General features: G+C 40.1%; 1 protein-coding gene across 2 annotated transcripts in view; it reads left to right on the top strand.

The window, feature by feature from the left end:
- The first annotated feature begins 1,435 nt into the window (after positions 1-1,435).
- LOC110521024 (transmembrane protein 266) overlaps positions 1,436-20,916 on the top strand; it is a 79,661-nt gene continuing 60,180 nt past the window's right edge. Inside the window, exons 1-2 of one of the 2 annotated variants that reach the window (XM_021598466.3) lie at positions 1,436-2,057; positions 3,922-4,021. In XM_021598466.3, coding sequence (XP_021454141.1) covers positions 4,008-4,021 — 14 coding nt within the window. In that variant the 5' untranslated portion in view covers positions 1,436-2,057; positions 3,922-4,007. The remainder of the gene's footprint in view (positions 2,058-3,921; positions 4,022-20,916) is intronic. The other variant, XM_036975547.2, reaches the window with a different exon arrangement.

Genomic DNA, 20,916 nt, shown 5'->3' on the forward strand with positions numbered 1-20,916 from the left:
TACAAACATTCTATAATCATCAGCTCGACTAAACTGTTTTTTTGTGTTATGAGAACAGTTGCCTCGACCCAACAAATGTTCTGTTAAACTTCACAGAACCAATTTTGGTTTGCTGGGTAGCCAGCCTTGGAGGTCCAATGAAATAATATTGATATATTGTCACATTGATCAAATAACCCATATGCTATGTTGAAAAACACCATAAGAGAGTGCTCATCTTGTCAAATGCATGTTGTTGAGAGGTTGACTGTCAGGTCAAACACCAAACACTGAGCGTACAAAATATTAAGAACAGCTTCCTAATATTCAGTTGCCCTCCCCCGACCCCGGTTTCAAAAGCGTTCTAGGGGAATGCTGTCCATGTTGACTCCAATGCTTCCCACAGTTGGCTGGATGTCCTTTGGGTGGTGGACCATTCTTGATACACACGGGAAACTGTTGAGCATGAAAAACCCAGCAGCGTTGCAGTTCGTGACACGGTGTGCCTGGCACCTACTAGCACACTCCATTCAAAGGCACTTCAATCTTTTGTCTTTCCCATTCACCCTCTGAATGGCACACATTCACAATTCATGCTTCAATTGTCTCAAGGCTTAAAAATCATTTTTTAACCTGTCTCCTTCCCTTCATCTACACTGATTGAAGTAGATTTAACAAGTGACATAAATAAGTCAGGGATAAGTGCAAAGTCTTGTAATCATAATTACTATGTAATGTTTAAATAGGCCTACTACTTTTTGAAACTACAAGATTGCCTAAATGTCAGTCGTGTAGCATAATCTGAGGAACCTATAGCTAACCTATATCTAGATCTATGAAGGTTCTGTGAAATTTGGGGATTAATCTTTTACTGCAGTGGGCTAAATCAAGGTCATAAGAGTGTTTTTAGGTAGTCTTAAACAAATCTACTTTGAAACAAAAGTATGCATCTCACACATGGTTATAGGCTTAAAAAAATAAGATACTTGTACCAAGTCAGATATAGAGTTTAAATGTTTTCCATTTATTTTCAGTTTGCATTCCAATATTACACTTTATATACATCACAGAAGACTGAAATATAGCAAAACTGTTTGACATAGAAACGCAAGATTTTCGGCTGTTTACATTTTTTTTTGTGGGGGGGGGGGAATAGGAAAAACATTCCACCCATGGGGACACTAGGTTATTTGACTGCAGGAAAGGGATGTATACCTGGGTTAGAATATTTTTTTGAAGTGACACAGAGTTGATGGAGGGGCATGCCAAAATGCTGAATTTTGGCACTTTTGCAAGCCTTTATTTATATAGAAACTCGGATTTATTGAATTCTCCATGTGGTCTACATTTCATATAACTCTTTTTTTCAATTCAATATTGGTGCACAAGTTTCACTTAAAATATCAAAGGGACGCAAAAGTCACTAATTTCACGGAAAGACCTAGTGACATGCGTCAAAGTAGCCTTTGACCATCCAGGAACTGGAACCGTATGCTGTCCTGCTGTCACTGCGATGTTATCGCGAGGAACACTGATGATGCTTTTGGGGGTGGGTGGCATGAAAAAGCTCTTTATGAAAGCCATAAAAACGTCAAATATTTCGGATTTTGATCTCACATTTCATTGTGAGATATAGTTCGTTGCTTCGCATCTGTGGATGACGCTGGATCACAATTTCAGCACCTGGACAGTTCCTGGTCATTAACCTATACTGGACACATGGAGTCCATAACGTGTTTATGGGGAAACCCTGTGAGCAGGCGCGATTTGTGCACTCGATTGGCCTCCTTCCGTTACAAAGATGCCATTATCTGAATATGTGGATCGTGGTGGACATTTAATAGCACCTTCGTGAAGGATGAGGCTTGCAGTAAGGATCGGGCTTTTTCGTTGTGCCCTGTATTCTAAGCAGCAGCACGGGTACTTCGCCAATGCAAATCTGGAGAGGATTGCAGCAGCCTACTCCCAGCAAGAACCGAGCCTCGCTCACACTGATCATCGACAAGGGAGACATTACCATCATCATTAGGAGGGCATGGGAGTCACGACCATACTTTCAACAATGTAGAGCATTAAAGGTATGTTTATTTGTCAGAATATCATATTTATTAATTATTTCGATACTTCCTGCCTGTGACTTTCACTGTTTCATCTATTCCTTCACCTTTTCTTTTATTGGCGTCTTAATGACCACAATGTCATATTCGTGCTGTGTTTTTTTTATTGCACTATTGATGGCTTTGCTACATTTTCAGGAAAACATCTAATATAGCCTACTACTTATAGTAGCTACCGTGTAGTACCAACCTATATATATTTTTGTTCCACGTGCTTTGAACCAGAAAACAGTCATTGTAGAAAGCTATCCAAGGCCTTGTGTGTGAAGAATAATGGAGACATACTAGCCTTTATCTGTTTAGCAGGGATCAATGTTGACAAGTCTTTGAGGTAGAACCCTGTGTTTATTGGGGGAACTTCGAATGTAGGATACATCTTGGATTCTGACTGAGGAGGTGGATACTGAAATGTAGACAGAAGGCTGTAACTGAGAATATTGGGAAGTGAAGGGATTGGATATGAAATGGTTGCCTTTATGTATGTCATAACCTGTGCGCACCGTTAAAAAAAATCAAGTTATTATTGCCTTTAAGGGGGAATGCAAGTTACTGTATGTTGGAGAACAACATGGATATATGGCAACAGTTCATTTACAGCCTGATAGATATTTTATTTTGATGATGAGTATAGAGGTGTGTAAGTATTTACTCAAGTCCTGGAATTGATGGATGTTTTATTCCATATATATTCTACCTGTTTCACGGAGCTTACCTTAAAACTACCTTGTCTGATGGGTTGTCAAGTCCTTGACCTATGACCACATCCATTATTAGGAGCTGGGATTGACTGGTTTCTTTAAAAAGAAGAAATCCTGCATACAGTAACTCCAATGCTTAGCCTATGCTATTGCCTGTGCTGTGACCACAGTTCCTATAGGTGCCAGTTCTGTGCATTATTTTGTCTTGGGTATAGCATTGATGCAATATTACATTCTAGCCCTTGATTGACCTGCATTTATTTATATTGAATACATTATTCTCTTCTCTGCTGTGCTGCACTACATTCTGTTCTGCTATAGCTCCAAATACTGACTCCTCATCACATCAGCTCATGTGTCTGAAGGTTTTTCCTGTGCCCTGACTTTGTACAACACTCTGCAAATGAACCTCTCCTCACCGCCCGGCATTTAAATGATTGATGCTTTGAATAAACAACCTCCACAGTGCATGCTGCTTACTGATATGTGTTTATATTGCTGCTGACAACTTCATCAGACTTTTTAAAAGTGACGCACTAGCACATTGAGCATCAGTTTGTACCTGCAATGTGGGGAATGCAGCTGTCTGTGCAGTGATATCCCTTTTCAAAGACTAGGGGATTGTGATTATGTGTGAGTGAAGCCTATGTACCTGGTTGCTCTTCTCTTGTGTGTAGTCTGTGGAAAGCTGCTGGAATGGACTGTAATTTAAATGAACTTTTCAATGGTTCTATTTCCTATGGCAAAAAAGAAGCTCTCATCCTGCCTTACTTGTTATTCAAGTGATGTGATGTTTTTGAGCCCCTGGTGCAGAGTTAAATCTGTCACTACCAGAGGACTCACAGAGCAGAGTATATACTGTAGGAGAATGTTTATGTTCAGATTAATTTATTGTTTTCACGCTATTCAGATGAATATAGAGTCTTTCATCTGTAGTTTATATGGACAATCTTCGTTGTTTTAGGTGAATTCATAAAACAGTTAATGAACATGACATTCAAAATAAATGTTAAATGGTTTAAAGTACAATGAACAAGTTTTCATATATGAGATGCGCTGTTGTCAGAATGTGAATAGTTATGGAGAGACTATGAATAACTTCCTTGTTTTCTAACCTTTCTCCACAGGTGTGATATGAGCCAAGTCTCTAATCTCTGTTGAAATCAGGAGTAACAATCGTGTCGACATCCATTCACAGAAACAATACAGCAACATGAGCAAGCCCCAGTAAGTAAAACATCAACTTACCAAATTAACTCTGATGTCCCTATCTGTTTAACACATCGTAACCTCTCACTATATTGTCATGTGTTTTGCGCATTTTACCATGACTGCCCGCTATGAAGACACACAGATTTTGCGATGGAACACCCAGCAAGCCTCAGCTGATTATGAGAACAGCCTCTTTGTATTTCCTCATGCACTTCCAGTCAAGGACTTTGAGCCTGAGCAGCAGGGGAGCTGAGTTTGCCTTAGCTAGGCACTCCAAGAGAACGACCACCAGTCGCCAGACTGCCTCTGCTGCAATCTCTTAGCATGCAGGAGGGGTGTCCACTTTTCATCTTCTCTTAATAATAATTCCTCTCTGTGTGGTACCCAAGATAGCCCCTGCATCCTGATGACAGGCCTGGTTATGGCCAAGTAAGGGGAGGGAAATGGTGGGTGAGGTGGAGGGAAATGATGGTGAAGTGGGAGGGAGATGGTGGGTGAAGGGGAGGGAGATGGTGGGTGAGGTGGAGGGAAATGGTGGGTGAGGTGGAGGGAAATGGTGGGTGAGGTGGAGGGAAATGATGGTGAAGTGGGAGGGAGATGGGGGGTGAGGTGGAGGGAAATGATGGTGAAGTGGGAGGGAGATGGGGGTGAAGTGCAAGGGAAGATGAAAACACTGTGGGACAATATACTGGCCAGTGGGCGACAAACAGAATTGTGATATGTTTTCTGGTTAACACTGAGGCATGAATTAATGCAGTCGGTCCTCAGCGACACCCTGGTGAAATGACAGATATGATATCCTTGTGTGGTGTGATCACGTCTGCGGAGCTGTTTTCACCACTGTTCTTTTCATTCTACACTACTTTAAATAATCTCTCCCTCTCTGTGGTGTATTTCTGCTCACACTAAGAATAGTTGCTACTAAAGATTTAACCTCCCTGTAAGTGGACAGATTTATTATATTATATTTAACATTCAGTTTAAATTTGAACATGTTAAAGTTGTAAAAGCTTTGATTGATTGATGCAAAGCAGTGAAGAAAATGTACTGACAAAAAGAAGAAAGAACTGCATTGCCTTTTCGAGCTTCATTCAATAACATCATTTTCCACATTGAATAAACTAGCTGTAGGCTCTTCTCATTGCAGATGGTCTATGCTAGTATATTGATAAGTATACTGTAGCAATAGTGGTTGGTGCAGGGTTTCCCAAACTAAGACTTCGGAACACCAAGGGGAGCCCATTTTGGTTATTGCCCTAGCACTACACAGCTGATTCAAATAATCATCACCAACTAATCATCACCATTCAGAGAGTATGCTACACACCATGACGAGTCAGCTAACAGGTCAGCTAACATTTACTGTAACTAACTTCTGTGGTCACGTGAGTCTCTGTCACAGAGCAGTTAATCACTCTATTTCGATTCTATGTCTCGATCCTGTCTCATTACAAGAAAATGTGCTGATGAGCAGTTTGCCGTTTTAGCACAATATATACAGTCAGCTCACATATGGGAAGTTTAAATCTCCTACAGATGATGTTACATGATATTACATAACATTATGGGTGGCAGGTAGCCTAGCAGTTAAGAGCATTGGGCCAGTAATGTAACGGTCGCTGGTTCGAATCCCTGAGCTGACTAGGTGAAAAGTCTGTAGATGTGCCCTTGAGCAAGGCACCTAACCCTATTCCCTCCTGTAAATTGCTCTGGATGAGAGCGTCTGCTGAAGTACAAAAATGTATGCATGTTTTCCTGGCAGATGTATCCAGGGATTCTAACCATTAGTTCCATGGGGCATTTACTGAAGTAACAAGGCAACTACGACCAAAAAACATTAGTCATAAATACAGCACCAGTGTTAATACTATGATTTAAAGCCATTTAATTGTGTTTTAATAGCTTAGTGAGTTCATCTTCCTAAGAATCCACACAGCTTCTCAAAACATAGGTTCCCAAGAAGGTTGAGTTTTAAACTAACAGTCTATCTTCACATTATAGTATTTGTTACTGCATATTGTCCATTGAATAGTATGTTACATATGTAATGCCATGTTAAAACCATGAATTAGAAACATTTACTGACTTGTTGGAAAGATGGCATCCTATGACGGTGCCATGTTGAAAGTCTCTGAGCTCTTCATAAAGGCCATTCTACTGCCATTGTTTGTCTATGAGGATTGCATGGCTGCGACCCAATTTTATACACTTGTCACCAACAGGTGTGGCTGAACTAGCCAAATCCACTAATTTGAAGGGGTGTCCAAATACTTTTGCATAAGTAGTGTATGTACAGTACCAGTCAAAAGTTTGGACACCTAGTCATTCAAGGGTTTTTCTTTATTTTTACTATTTTCTACATTGTAGATAACAGTGAACACATCAAAACTATGTAATAACACGGATATGGAATCATGTAGTAACCAAAAAAGTGTTTAACAAATGTTATATTTATATTCTTCAAAGTAAACACCCTTTGCCTTGATGACAGCTTTGCAGACTCGTGGTATTTTCTCAACCAGCTTCATGAGGAGTGAGTTTCCAACAGTCTTGAAGGAGTTCCCACATATGCTGAGCACTAGTTGGTTGCTTTTCCTTCAATCTGCATTCCAACTCATCCCAAACCATCTCAATTGGGTTGAGGTCAGGTGATTGTGAAGGCCAAGTCATCTGATGCAGCACTCCATCACTCTCCTTTTTGGTCAAATAGCCCTTACACCGCCTGGAGGTGTGTTTTGGATCATTGTCCTGTTGGAAAAACAAATGATAGTCCCACTAAGAGCAACCAGATGGGATGGCATATCGCTGCTGATTGCTGTGGTAGCCTTGCCTGTTAAGTGTGCCTTGAATTCTAAATAAATCACAGACAGTGTCACCAGCAAGCACCCCCACACCATCACATCTCCATGCTTCACAGTGGGAACGACACGTGCAGAGATCATCTGTTCACATGCTGTGCGTCTCACAAAGACACGGCGGTTGGAACCAAAACTCTCAAATTTGGACTCATAAGACAAAGGACAGATTTCCACCGGTCTAATGTCCATTCCTCATGTTTCTTGGCCCAAGCACGTCTCTTCTTCTTATTGGTATCCTTTAGTAATGGTTTCTTTGCAGCAATTTGACCATGAAAGCCTGATTCCTCTAAACACTGATTCCTCTAAACAGTTGATGTTGAGCTGTGTCTGTTACTTAAACTCAGCGAAGCATTTATTTGGGCTGAAATCTGAGGTGCAGTTAACTAATGAACTTCCTCTGTAGCAGAGGTAATTCTGGGTCTTCCATTCCTGTGGCGGTCCTTATGAAAGCCAGTTTCATCATAGCGCTTGATGGTTTTTGTTTTGGTTACTACACTATTACATGTGTGTTATTTCATAGTTTATATGTTTTCACTATTATTCTAGAATGTAGAAAATAGTGCAAATAAAGAAAAACCCTGGAATGAGTATGTGTGTTCAAACTTTTGACTGGTACTGTATATACACTACCATTCAAAAGTTTGGGGTCACTTAGAAATGTCCTTGTTTTTGAAAGAAAAGCACATTTTTGTCCATTAAAATAACATCAAATTGATCAGAAATACAGTGTAGACATTGTTAATGTTGTAAATGACTATTGTAACTGGAAACGGCAGATTTCTAATGGAATATCTACGTAGGTGTACAGAGGCCCATTATCAGTAACCATGACTGCTGTGTTCCAATGGCACGTTGTGTTAGCTAATCCAAGTTTATACTTTCAAAAGGCTAATTGATCATAAGAAAAGCTTTTTTCAATTATGTTAGCACAGCTGAAAACTGTTGTTCTGATTAAAGAAGCAATAAAACTGGCATTCTTTAGACTAGTTGAGTATCTGGAGCATCAGCATTTGTGTGTTCGATTACAGGCTCAAACAGGCCAGAAACAAAGCACTTTCTTTTGAAACTCATCTGTCTATTCTTGTTCTGAGAAATGAAGGCTATTCCATGTAAGAAATTGCCAAGAAACTGAAGATCTCGTTCAACGATGTGTACTACTCCTTTCACAATACAGCGCAAACTGGCCCTAACCAGAATAGAAAGAGGTGTGGGAGGCCCCAGTGCACAACTGAACAAGAGGACAAGTACATTAGAGTGTCTAGTTTGAGAAACAGATGCCTCACAAGTCCTCAACTGGCAGCTACATTACATAGTACCAGCAAAACACCAGTCTCAACGTCAACAGTGAAGAGGCGACTCCGGAATACTGGCCTTCTAGTCAGAGTTGCAAAGAAAAAGCCATATCTCAGACTGGCAAATAAAAAGAAAAGATTAAGATGGGCAAAAGAACACAGACACTGGACAGAGGAAGATTGGAAAAAAGTGTTATGGACAGATGCATCTAAGTTTGAGGTGTTCGGATCACAAAGAAGAACATTTGTGAGACGCAGAAAAAATGAAAATATGCTGGAGGAGTGTTGACGCCATCTGTCAAGCATGGTGGAGCCAATGTGATGGTCTGGGGTTGCTTTGGTGGTGGTAAAGTGTAAAGTGGGAGATTTGTACAGGGTAAAAGGGATCTTGAAGAAGGAAGACTATCACTCCATTTTACAACAACATGCTCTGTGGACGGCGCTTAATTGGAGCCAATTTCCTGCTACAACAGGACAATGACCCAAAGCACAGCTTCAAATTATGCAAGAACTATTTAGAGAAGAAGCAGTCAGCTGGTATTCTGTCTATAATGGAGTGGCCAGCACAGTCACCGGATCTCAACCCTATTGAGCTGTTGTGGGAGCAGCTTGACCGTATTGTACGTAAGAAGTGCCCATCAAACCAATCCAACTTGTGGGAGGTGCTTCAGGAAGCATGGGGGGAAATCTCTTCAGATTACCTCAACAAATTAACAACTAGAATGCCAAATGTCTGCAAGGCTGTAATTGCTGCAAATGGAGGATTTTTGACGAAAGCAAAGTTTGAAGGACACAATTATTTTTTCAATTAAAAATCATTATTTATAACCTTGTCAACATCTTGACTATATTTTTCATTTTGCAACTCATTTCATCTATGTTTTCAATGAAAACAAGGACATTTCTAAGTGACCCCAAACGTTTGAATGGTAGTGTAATTCAGTAAAATTGTGTTTACAGAGGTTGTTCAATTTCATGTAGAAATACACCCTCTGCACGCCAAAAAGATACAGCTGTTCATTTGGAAGCACTAATGAAATGCAGACTAATGCATTCTTGTGTAAGAAATGGGTGACTCAAAACTGCAATCCTACTTGAAAGTGTTTTAAAATAGGAATAGTGTAATTATACAATGTTATTTTGTTCAGAAAATGCACCAAAATACAATTATACCTATTGTCTGCACTCAACTTAACTGCCCAATGACCTCCTCTGACATTCCTCTTCTGAACAAATACTTTCCCATAAACCACATACAGTATATTCAGAAAGTATTCAGAATCCATTGATTTTGTTACGTTACAACCTTATTCTAAAATTAATTCAATATTTTTTTTTTTCTCATCAATCTGCACACAAGACCCCAAATTACTCAGTACTTTGTTGAAGCACCTTTGGCAGCGATTACAGCCTCGAGTCTTCTTGGGTATGCAGCTTGGCACACCTGTATTTGGGGAGTTTCTCCAATTCTTCTCTGCAGATCCTCTCAAGCTCTTGTCAGGCTGGATGGGGAGCTTGGCCCAAAGCCACTCCTGCGTTGTCTTGGCTGTGTGCTTAGGGTCGTTGTCCTGTTGGAAGGTGAATCTTCGCCCCAGTCTGAGGTCCTGAGAGCTCTGGAGCAGGTTTTCATCAAGGATCTCTCTGTACTTTGCTTCGTTCATCTTTCCATTGTCCCTGACTAGTCTCCCAGTCCTTGCCCCTGTAAAATATGCTCACAGCATGATGCTGCCACTACCATGCTTCACCATAGGGATTGTGCCAGGTTTCCTCCAGACATGACACTTGTCATGCAGGCCAAAGTCTTCAATCTTGGCTCTAGGAAGAATCTTTGTCATTCCAAATGTCTTCCGTTTAAGAATGATGGAGGCCACTGTGTTCTTGGGGACCTTCCATGCTGCAGACATTTTTTTGGTACCCTTCCCCAGATCTGTGCCTCGACACAATCCTTTTCCTATTTTGTTGCCTTACAACCTGGAATTAAAATTGATTTCTTGGGGGTTTGCATCATTTGATTTGCATAACATGTCTACCACTTTGAAGATGCAAAATGTTTTGGGGGTTGACACAAACAGGAAATAAGACACTGTGGAGATGGCGTTCTCGGGGTGATGAGAGGTGTTGGGTTTGCGACAGACATAGCGTTTTCCTTGATGGCCAAAAAGCTACATTTTAGTCTCATCTAACCAGAGTACCTTCTTCCATGTGTTTGGGGAGTCTCCCACATGCCTTTTGGCAAACACCAAACCTGTTTGCTTATTTTTTTTTAAAGCAATGGCTTGTTTCTGACCGCTTTTCCGTAAAGCCCAACTCTGTGGAGTGTACAGCTTAAAGTGGTCCTATGGACAGATACTTCAATTTCCGCTGCAGATCTATGCAGCTCCTTCAGGGTTGTCTTTGGTCTCTTTGTTGCCTCTCTGATTAATGCCCTCCTTGCCTCGTCTGTGAGTTTTGGTGGGCGGCCCTCTCTTGGCAGGTTTGCTGTGGTGCCATTATCTTTACATTTTTTAATAATGGATTTAATGGTGTTCCGTGGGATGTTCAAAGTTTTTGATATTTTTTTATAACCCATCCCTGATCTGTACTTCTCCACAACTTTGTCCCTGGCCTGTTTGGAGAGCTCCTTGGTCTTCATGGTGCCGCTTGCTTGGTGGTGCCCCTTGCTTAGTGGTGTTGCAGACTCTGTGGCCTTTCAGAACAAGTGTCTATCTACTGAGATCATGTGAGATCATGTGACACTTAGATTGCACACAGGTGGACTTTATTTGACTAATTATGTGACTTCTGGAGGTAATTGGTTGCACCAGATTTTATTTAGGGGTTCCATAGCAAAGGGGTGAAAATATATGCATACACCACTTTTCTGTTTTTTATATTTTTAGAATGATTTGAAACAAGTTATTTTTTTCATTTCACTTCAACAATTTGGACTTTTTTTACGTCCATGTATGTCCATCACATTTTATAAAAATCAATTTCAATTACAGGTTGTAATGCAACAAAATAGTAACAATGTCAAGGGGTGTGAATACTTTGCAGACCAATGCCTACTTCTCACATAAAACATTGTTTTTGTTTTTATTTTACATTGTTTTTACATCGGAAGGTCTTAGAATACGGCAAAACACAGCAATAAAAGTAAAAAGTTAAAGTACACAGTAATGACAAATATTGAGTAAACTGGACATGTTTTCCTCTTCCTCTCTTTTAATAAGACAATCAAGAAAGCCCCTGGAATGTACACAAATAATCAACATGTACCCATTAACTAGTTACCTGAAAATGTACTTTAAAGTTTACTGAAGAAAGGCCTAGTTCTACATTAACTGTAAAAAAATATGTTATTACAAAATATAAAAATATACAATCAAACGTACTTCCAACAATATGTAATCAGGTTGCTTAGGATTCAAATCTTCGCAAACAGCCTAAGTCATACTCTTCAGAAGGACTTTACATTGTCCTGCTATTAAAATGATCTGTCTATATATATATATATATATAATAACATATATAGCAGTAGTTCATGGTTTGGGGTTTTCGTCATTGATTATTTGGACGAATCAAGATTGGGTGATTCTATATATATATATATATATATATATATATATACACAATTTATTTGAAAAATATTCAGACGCCTTGACTTTTTCCTCATTTTGTTACATTACAGCCTTATTCTAAAATTGATCAAATACATTTATCCTCATCAGATATAACATTTATACATTCAAGGATGGTCACATTTGCTCTTGGAGAGCTACATGGTTATGCACGCTTTCTTGTTCAAGCCGAGTTCTGACACAGCTGATTCTACTATTCAAGGTCTTGATGAACAGCGGAGTAGTAGAATTATTAGTTTCCCCGAAGGAAAATTCTCTTGCATAAGTTTGTCATTTCCTGTCCACGAGAGATTGCAGGTGTGGTATTAGTGGGCTTGAACTTTAAAGCCTGCATAACTTTGTGGCACGTAAATAGCCATTTTGTGAACTCCTTAAACAAACACTGTGACAAATGAAAAACTGCTGAGAAACAGCTGTAAAGTTCAAAGTCATTAGACACAAAACACTTGACATTGGATAGGTGCTGTAAATCCTTTTGCTACATATGTTCTTAATAATGCTGTACACAGCTGTCCAACTCCTGCAAAAGAGCACACATTCATTCCCCACATTTATAAATGGCAGTATAAATATGAAAACAGATGGGAGCAGAGTTTGAGAGCTGGTCCCTATTTTCAAAGAACATCTTAAGGCCAATTTCATCTTCAGAACCTTCATAGTAGCATCGTTAAATCTCAGAGCTGTTTCACAAAACCATTGTTATTAAAATTGCAATTGAAAGCGCTCGTAATCTAACAGCCGCCTCAGATCACTCGTAAAACAGATAAGTGCGTCGTTAGATGCTTTTTTGCCCTCCCATGTCACTTTATACACAGATCTCCGCTAAACATATAATCACATGGTTTATCCGTCTGTGACTGCAATAACTTCAGAACAAAGTTGGCTACAAATACAAAGTTGCCTTTGCAATTGATACAAACACGCAACGTATATATCAAGGCACAAGGCAAGACCCAGGTGCAGACACGGGAGGCAGATGGTTGGAGTCTTACAATGTTTAATAATCCAAATGGGTAGGCAAGAGAATGGTCGTGGACAGGCAAAATGTCAAAACCAGATGGGAGTCCAGGAGGTACAGAGTGGCAGACAGGCTCGTGGTCAAGGCAGGCAGAATGGTCAGGCAGGCGGGTACAGAGTCCGGAAACAGGCAAGGGTCAAAACCGGGAGGACTAGAAAAAGAGAATAGCAAAAAGGAGTCTGGGGAAAAAACCACGCTGGTTGACTTGACTAAACATACAAGACGAACGAACTGGCACAGAGAGACAGGAAACAGGGATAAATACACTGGGGAAATTAAGCGACACCTGGAGGGGGTGGAGACAATCACAGGAAAAGGTGAAACAGATCAGGGCGTGACAGTATAAAAAGATGCTTGAAATGAAAACCAATATGATTGCATTAAAAATATAAACAGTATGCTATACGCCGATTTCAATCATATTGAAATACCTTTCATGGTCAATCAATTGAGTTATATTTTGCTACTTGTAAGCACTGTCTGTAATTTGTCTCAACATATTTCATGATGTGTAGCCTCAAAATGCAAAATGCACTCGCAAATCAGATCTATCTTTTTTTGCAGGTGTGTGGTACCAGTTGAATAAAAAGAAACCCGCACACTGCTCTTGATAGTATCACTGATCTTTAATAAGCTTAGGTATTCGCAAAGCTCTGAAGGTCATGAGGCCGATACATAAGCGTATTAAAGAGCAGTGATACTATCAGGAGCAGTGTACGGGTTTCTTCTTTTCTCTCATGATGTGTAGCCTAACATGTGCACAATGATGTGCCAAATCAGGGATTTAGTGCATTTTTGTTGGGTACGAATTTGAATAACCACCTCAATATCTGTAGCCTTGGGTGGAAATATCACTCTAGGAGCTGATCCGTCATCAGTATTGTGAAATAATTCTAATGTTAAGGAAAGATTTGATTTGAATGGAGAAAGTTGATCCGAGAGCAACTCCTTTCTATTCTATCATTATCAACACATGCTATAACAACACACTTAGCGACCGTTCTCTCTAGGAAACGCATGTTACATTTTCAGCCGTTGTAAGAAAGATACATCTTTAAAACACTTGTAAGCCTAAGTTTCATCACTGGTGTTTCCACTCCCTGTCCCTTGCCACTCCCTGCCGAACAAACTCAAAGGGCTCTTTTAAGAGACACCTAATAAATGAAAAGAAGCACACACCGTGTGTGCATGTGTGTGTGTCGCAAAAGGGAGGGGGGTGTCAAACTATACACGAAAGAGAATGGTCAAAATATCCCCTCCGGTAGGCAAACTCAGGAACTTCATATCCCAGGTCGGTGACGCTAACTGTTAAGCTACGAACCCTGTTATAGATGCTTCAACTTGACCCTCTATTTGAATTGACAGTCATTTGATGACAGCTCGCTTTCATTCCAAAATGTTGTTGCTGTTCATTCACTCAGTACTGATTGAACGTTTATTTCTCTTGCTTGGTAAAAAAATGTTTTGTATAAAACAGTTTATGTGTTGAAAACAGTTTCATTTTATCACATAGATAACCAAGTTAGCAAGCATAGCTTTTTCTTTTGACTGCACACAGGTCACACAAGCAAGGAATTATCATTCTGATGTTTTACCTGGATGCTTCATGTGCAACCCACACCCCTGCTACTTTTTACTTATGGATGGCGACTTCAGGTTTTCGGGAACACATTGAAAAGTAACTTCACACTGTGTTGATCAGTCAGCACAAATGTTTATTATAATGACAACAACATTGCATTGACAGAGGAGTGAGCACACTGAATTAATGCAGAAGGTGAGGGATAGAATTTGCTCTGCATCTTCTAACAGCGATGCATCTGTCTGGTGTGTGCATGTATTATAAATTAGCAGTGGCAGTTTTCTCAAAGTTTGATGTATCTAACGGGCTATAATAGCAGCCAAAACATTCGCTAGCTTATTTGTTTATGCTCTGATTACATGCAAGGGTCCAGGTCAGCAGTTTACACAGATGACTGTCTTCAGCCATATGAAAAATCTTCCATAGCAAAATATACCTAACTAGCTAGCTACTTTCCTTTTGCTTCTCATCCAACTGGTTTTAACTAGCTAGCTACTAGCGTTCTACTAGCTAGCTGCTACTGTTGCGCAGCAACCGAGGTGCTCGACCGATTTAGAACTCTGAGATTCATCTGAAAAGATCAGAAATGCTGCAAAAAAGGTAGCACATCATTGAAATGTGTATGTGAAAGTGATAAATTGTGAATTTAATAAAAACTATTGCAGCCACAAACTTGTTCAGTCAAAATGGATCTAAGTCTAATGGTCACCTTATGGATGTTGTAGCCTCGTTTTGGGACGGCAGGTAGCCTAGTGGTTAGAGCATTGGGATCGAATCCCCGAGGTAAAAATCTGTCGCTCTGCCCCTGAGCAAGGCAGTTAACCCATTGTTCCGTGGATGTCAATTATGTCAGCCCCCCACACCTCTCTGATTCAGAGGGTTAAATGCGGAAGACACATTTCAGTTTAATTTTTATTTTATTTTATTTTACCTTTATTTACCTAGGCAAGTCAGTTAAGAACAAATTCTTATTTTCAATGACGGCCTAGGAACAGTGGGTTAATTGCCTTGTTCAGGGGCAGAACGACAGATGTGTACCATGTCAGCTCGGGGAATGCATTTAGTTGTACAACTGACTAGGTATCCCCTTAATACAACATCTAGAATTTGAGCTAGGTTTGATCAAACAATTATCTGATGACCCTAATGCTAACAACCCTGTCAAAAATCCATTACAGTGGTAAAAGGCCGGACAGATAATGATGAGAGGCGTGGAGTGTGTTGTGTACCTCCAATAAAGTTGAGTTGCCAATTTTCATCGACATTGGTGTCATATTGACTTAGATATGATGGTAGGGAGATTTGAATTTAACCTTGAGTTTCAACCAATGCACGACTATAATGATTATTATTATTAATACAATTGCTCACTATTGACTGTACTGTAGAATACTGTCAATGTGAAAGCTTGTTGCTTGACTGCTCTGTGAAGAAGCTGGCAGTGGAGGTCTGACGGATGCTTTTGCTGAGCCCGACATTATATCCCTATCCCTGCACACACACATCTTCTCATCTCTCTATACACACAGCTATCTGCTGGCAGAGCTGTCCATGGGATGGTACAGGAGGAATTAGCTGTATCATATTTATCCCTATAATGGAATCAATCTCTTTGAGAAAGCATACTCATTCAATGTCACAAACGTCCTCTGTCTGTTAACGCTCATAATATTCAGGATGAAGATGGGGGAAATGCTCCCCCCCCCCCCCCCACACACACACACACACATACATTAGTGATGACCTAAAATGTCAGATATGACAAATACGCTGGCATATCAACGGGCCGCATCAATGTCAGGGGTGGTGGTTGAAACTTTGGCTTGTATTCAAGTCAATGATTTGGCACGTTGGTCTGGCTTGTATTCAAGTCAATGATTTGGCACGTTGGTCCGGCTTTCCTGGTGGTATCAGAGCACTGAATTGCTTTCCATTGAAGAACAAGCAACCAGGCTTAAATGCTTATTGGGTGAGAGTGTGACAGGGTTTTAGACAGCAGAAACAGTGTGGTGGTGAGTGATCAGAATGACAATGATACGGATGCCCTCTACATAACATGACGCTATGCTGAAGCAGAACTTTGTAATCATGTGAAGTGACTGAAATGGGTGGCTTCATTTTACAGTGAGAGCACAGAAATAATCATAATACTGTATGAGCAAATGGGAGTTATTGGTTTATTCACAAAATGTGGTTCATGAGAAAGTATTTATTCAGAAGAGGAATGTCAGAGGAGGCCATTGGGCAGTTAAATTGAGTGCAGACAATAGGTAGAATTAGATTTTGGTGAATATTCTGAACAAAATAACACTGTATAATTACACTATTCCTATTTTTAAACACTTTCAGTTAGGATTGCAGTTTTGAGTCACCTCTTTCTTACACAAGATTGCATTAGTCTGCATTTCAATAGTGCTTCCAAATGAATAGCTGTATCTTTTTGGTGTGCAGAGGGTGTATTTCGACATGAAATTGAACTCTGCCTAAAAGGCCAGCATTCTGGAGTCGCCTCTTCACTGTTGGCGTTGAGACTGGTGTTTTGCGGGTACTATTTAATGAAGCTGCCAGTTGAGGACTTGTGAGGTGTCTGTTTCTAAAACTAGACACTCTAATATACTTGTGCACCGGGGCCTCACACTCCTCTTTCTATTCTGGTTAGAGCCAGTTTGGGCTGTTATGTGAAGGGAGGGGTACACAGCATTGTACTTCAGATCTTCAGTTTCTTGACAATTTTTCTGATGGAATTGCCTTCATTTCTCAGAACAAGAATAGACTAACGAGTTTCAGAAGAAAGTGCTTTGTTTTTGGCCATTACGAGCCTGTAATCGAACCCACAAATGCTGATGCTCAGAGACTCAATTAGTCTAAAAAAGGATAGTTTTATTGCTTCTTTAATCAGCACAACAGTTTTCAGCTGTGCTAACACAATTGCAAAAGGCTTTTCTAATGATCAATTTGCCTTTTAAAATTATAGACTTGGATTAGCTAACACAACGTGCCATTGGAGCACAGGAGTGATGGTTGCTGACAATGGGCCTCTGTACACCTTGTACACACAATAGTAATTTACAACATTAACAATGTCCACACTGTATTTCTGATCAATTTGATGTTATTGTAATGTACAAAAAAAAATGCTTTTCTTTCAAAAACAAGGACATTTCTAAGTGACCCTAAACTTTTGAACGGTAGTGTAATTCAGTATTCAGTGATAGATTTAATTAAGTTTTATATTCTGTTGAGGTTTCAGTATTTGAGAGCATGAGGATGGATGCACGTTGAGCACCTCTCCTACATCAGACTGCAGTCTACTAAACTGACTATCTGTTCCCAATAGGAAGGTCCTATATAGAGGACAAGGAATGTTTTTTTTATGTAGGGGGTACCTATTTATTCCCCTCGTAGTTTATTTAATCTTGTCTTTGGTTTACTTTCTTGTAATATAAACTACCAGTCAAAAGTTTTAGAACACCTACTCATTCAATGTTTTACATTTTTTTAACTATTTTCTACATTGTAGAATAATAGTGAAGACATCAAAACTATTAAAAAACACATTTAATCATGTAGTAACCAGTCAGTCAATACGGAACATTTCAAGAACTTTGAAAGTTTCTTCAAGTGCAGTCACAAAAACCATCAAGCGCTGTGATGAAACTGGCTCTCATGAGGACCACCACAGGAATGGAAGACCCAGAGTTACCTCTGCTGCAGAGGACAAGTTCATTAGAGTTACCAAATAAATGCTTCACAGTGTTCAAGTAGCAGACACATCTCAATATCAACTGTTCAGAGGAGACTGTGTGAATCAGGCCTTCAGGGTCGAATTGCTGCAAAGGGGGGGTGCGGGGGTGCTGGGGGTGCTGTGCTGGTGACACTGTCTGTGATTTATTTAGAATCCAAGGCACACTTAACCAGCATGGCTACCACAGCATTCTGCAGCGATACGCCATCCCATCTGGTTTTCTATTTAGTGGGACTATAATTTGTTTTTCACCAGGACAATGACCAACCACACTAGGTTGTGTAATGGCTATTTTACCTAGAAGGAGAGTGCTGTAGTGCTGCATCAGATGACCTGGCTTCCACAGTCCCCCAACCTCAACCCAATTGAGATGGTTTGGGTTGAGTTGGACCACAGAGTGAAGGAAAAGCAGCCAACAAGTGCTCAGCATATGTGGGAACTCCTTCAAGACTGTTGGAAAAGCATTCCAGGTGAAGCTGGTTGAGAGAATGCCAAAGAGTGTGCAAAGCTGTCATCAAGCCAAAGGGTGGCTATTTGAAAAATCTCAATTATATAATATATTTTGATTTGTTTAACCCTTTTTTGGTTACTACATGATTCCATATGTGTTATTTCATAGTTTTGATGTCTTCACTATTATTCTACAATGTAGAAAATAGTAAAAATAATAAAAGCCCCTTGAATGAGTAGGTGTTCTAAAAGTTTCAATTTAATCTAATTTTACATATTTAATCAACATTATAAGGCAAGTCCCTTCATGGTTATACTACACTGTAAGTCAGTATAGTATAAGTCCTTTTGTTTCTAGAGTAAATAGTTGTAATTGCTCCAGATTCTGACATGAGACGCAATTATAATCAACTATATTAATCATTAAATTAGCCAATGCATTTGTGCAATTTATCATCCCTACTCTGAATCCATACTCTGAACCTTTCATATTTTCAAAATCTTTGTTGTTGACTTTTTTTGTCTTGACAAGCTATATTAAAATTTCCTCCTTCAGAGGGAATGAGTTGAACCTGGCAGCTTGAAGTCTCAGCAGGGTATTTATTTTTTATATTTCTATTGGTCATCATGTGGGGATTTATGGCCCAGCGGTGTAGAAATACTCGGGGCAAAGCCATGGATGCCTTTTATTCTGGGGGAGTCAATCCTTGGCAGTGATTAAATTCCAGAAGGAGAGGGTCCGACTCAAAAAGACAAAGCTACTATTAATACCATTACAGAAAATACAGAATGTCCAAATTTCATTCTAATTGGAAGTACAATTTGACAAAAGTTGCAAAAAAGTACATGTATAATATTTGTTCCTGTATTACCTACATTATATCTGTCACAGGATACTTACATTAGAGCATATGCATTGCACTTTGTTCTTTAAACTAAGGTTATCTGGTCCCTTTGTACCGTGTTATTAACATGGTGTGACTGTGAGCAGCAGATCTCCCTGAGCATTGAGTGCCCTATGTTAACCTTTAAACTTCCTTGTGGCGTTTGCTAATATTGCATGCCTTTGAAAAGATTTCCAGCCTTTGGCATGCTGGCTTCCTTTGCTTTGCCTGCCTGCCTGCCTGATGGAATGGAGCAGTATTCCAATGTGCAGCCAGCCACCCACTCCCCAGGATGGCAACAAGCCACTGAAGCGGCCACTGTCTCTACACATAATGGACCTTGGCCTCGTCTATGATTGTTTGGAAATGTGATTTTGATTCAGTGAACAGTTTGTCTGTCATGACTGATTAGCATCCTTGTTGCGGCTAGCAAGAAGAGGTGCCAAGTGTACAATTTCGGAATGCACTGGCTATTGTTGAGCATGTGAGGCGTGTGTGGGCATTTTTCCCTGAGCCAACCACATCCAGTGGCCACGTGTAAGTTACAGCATTATATCACAGACGGGGGGAGGGGGGGGGGGGGGTTCTGCTCTGTAGAGTGAACTGCACTGAAATACAAAGATGTACAATAATGTATTTCTAGCAGTACTATTATACCACCTTTTTGTGGGTACCTATGCAGATAAGAAAGCAACCTTTGAAGTAAGCATGTACAGTATGTTAGGTAGAGATAGTCATAGGTCAGTGGAGAGCAGTGGATGTTTTCCTTTCCAGGGCTGACTACATTAACCTTTCACAGGGAGGTGTGTCTCTGTCTGTTTTTCTGTCTGTCTCTTTGTCTGTCTGCACACACTGATCTGATGCTGACAAAGTGTGGTCCACAATTTAACCTCCACATATCACCAGGCTGTTAGTCCCCAACTATCTACAGGCACAATGTGTTTTGTTCTCTCTGGCTTGTAATCAATGCCCTCCTTCCTTGTTAAGCTCTGGGGTTATTGATGTCTTCAAATGGGCTGCGCTGGGCAGAGTCTTCTGTTCTTGGTTTGACCTCTCCTCGTCTTTTACTGGCTGAGCTGGAGAGGGGATCAGGGTCCTACTCACACTCGGGTTTTAGTGTGGAAAATGAAATAAGGGAAATTAGATTGCTGTCCCTGCAAGCAAATGCATATTTCTGTCAAACAGAAAAGTACTGCTATTTCATGCCATTTCACAAAACCCATTCCAGTTAGTTTGTAAAAGTAATATTATGATTCCAGAAAGTAAATGTGCTTCAAATCTCTCAGATCTCACTAATCAAGGCAAACCAAGGCAGTTATAAATGTTATTTTTCTGTTGTCTTTTTCATATTCACTGAGTGTACAAAACATTAGGAACACCTTCCTAATATTGACTTGCCCCCCCTTTTGCCCTCAGAACAGCCTCAATTAGTCGGGGCATGGACTGCAAGGTGTTGAAAGC

This window comes from Oncorhynchus mykiss, chromosome 1, assembly GCF_057628025.1.
Source record: "Oncorhynchus mykiss isolate SJ-2025 chromosome 1, ASM5762802v1, whole genome shotgun sequence".
Lineage (NCBI taxonomy): Eukaryota > Metazoa > Chordata > Actinopteri > Salmoniformes > Salmonidae > Oncorhynchus > Oncorhynchus mykiss.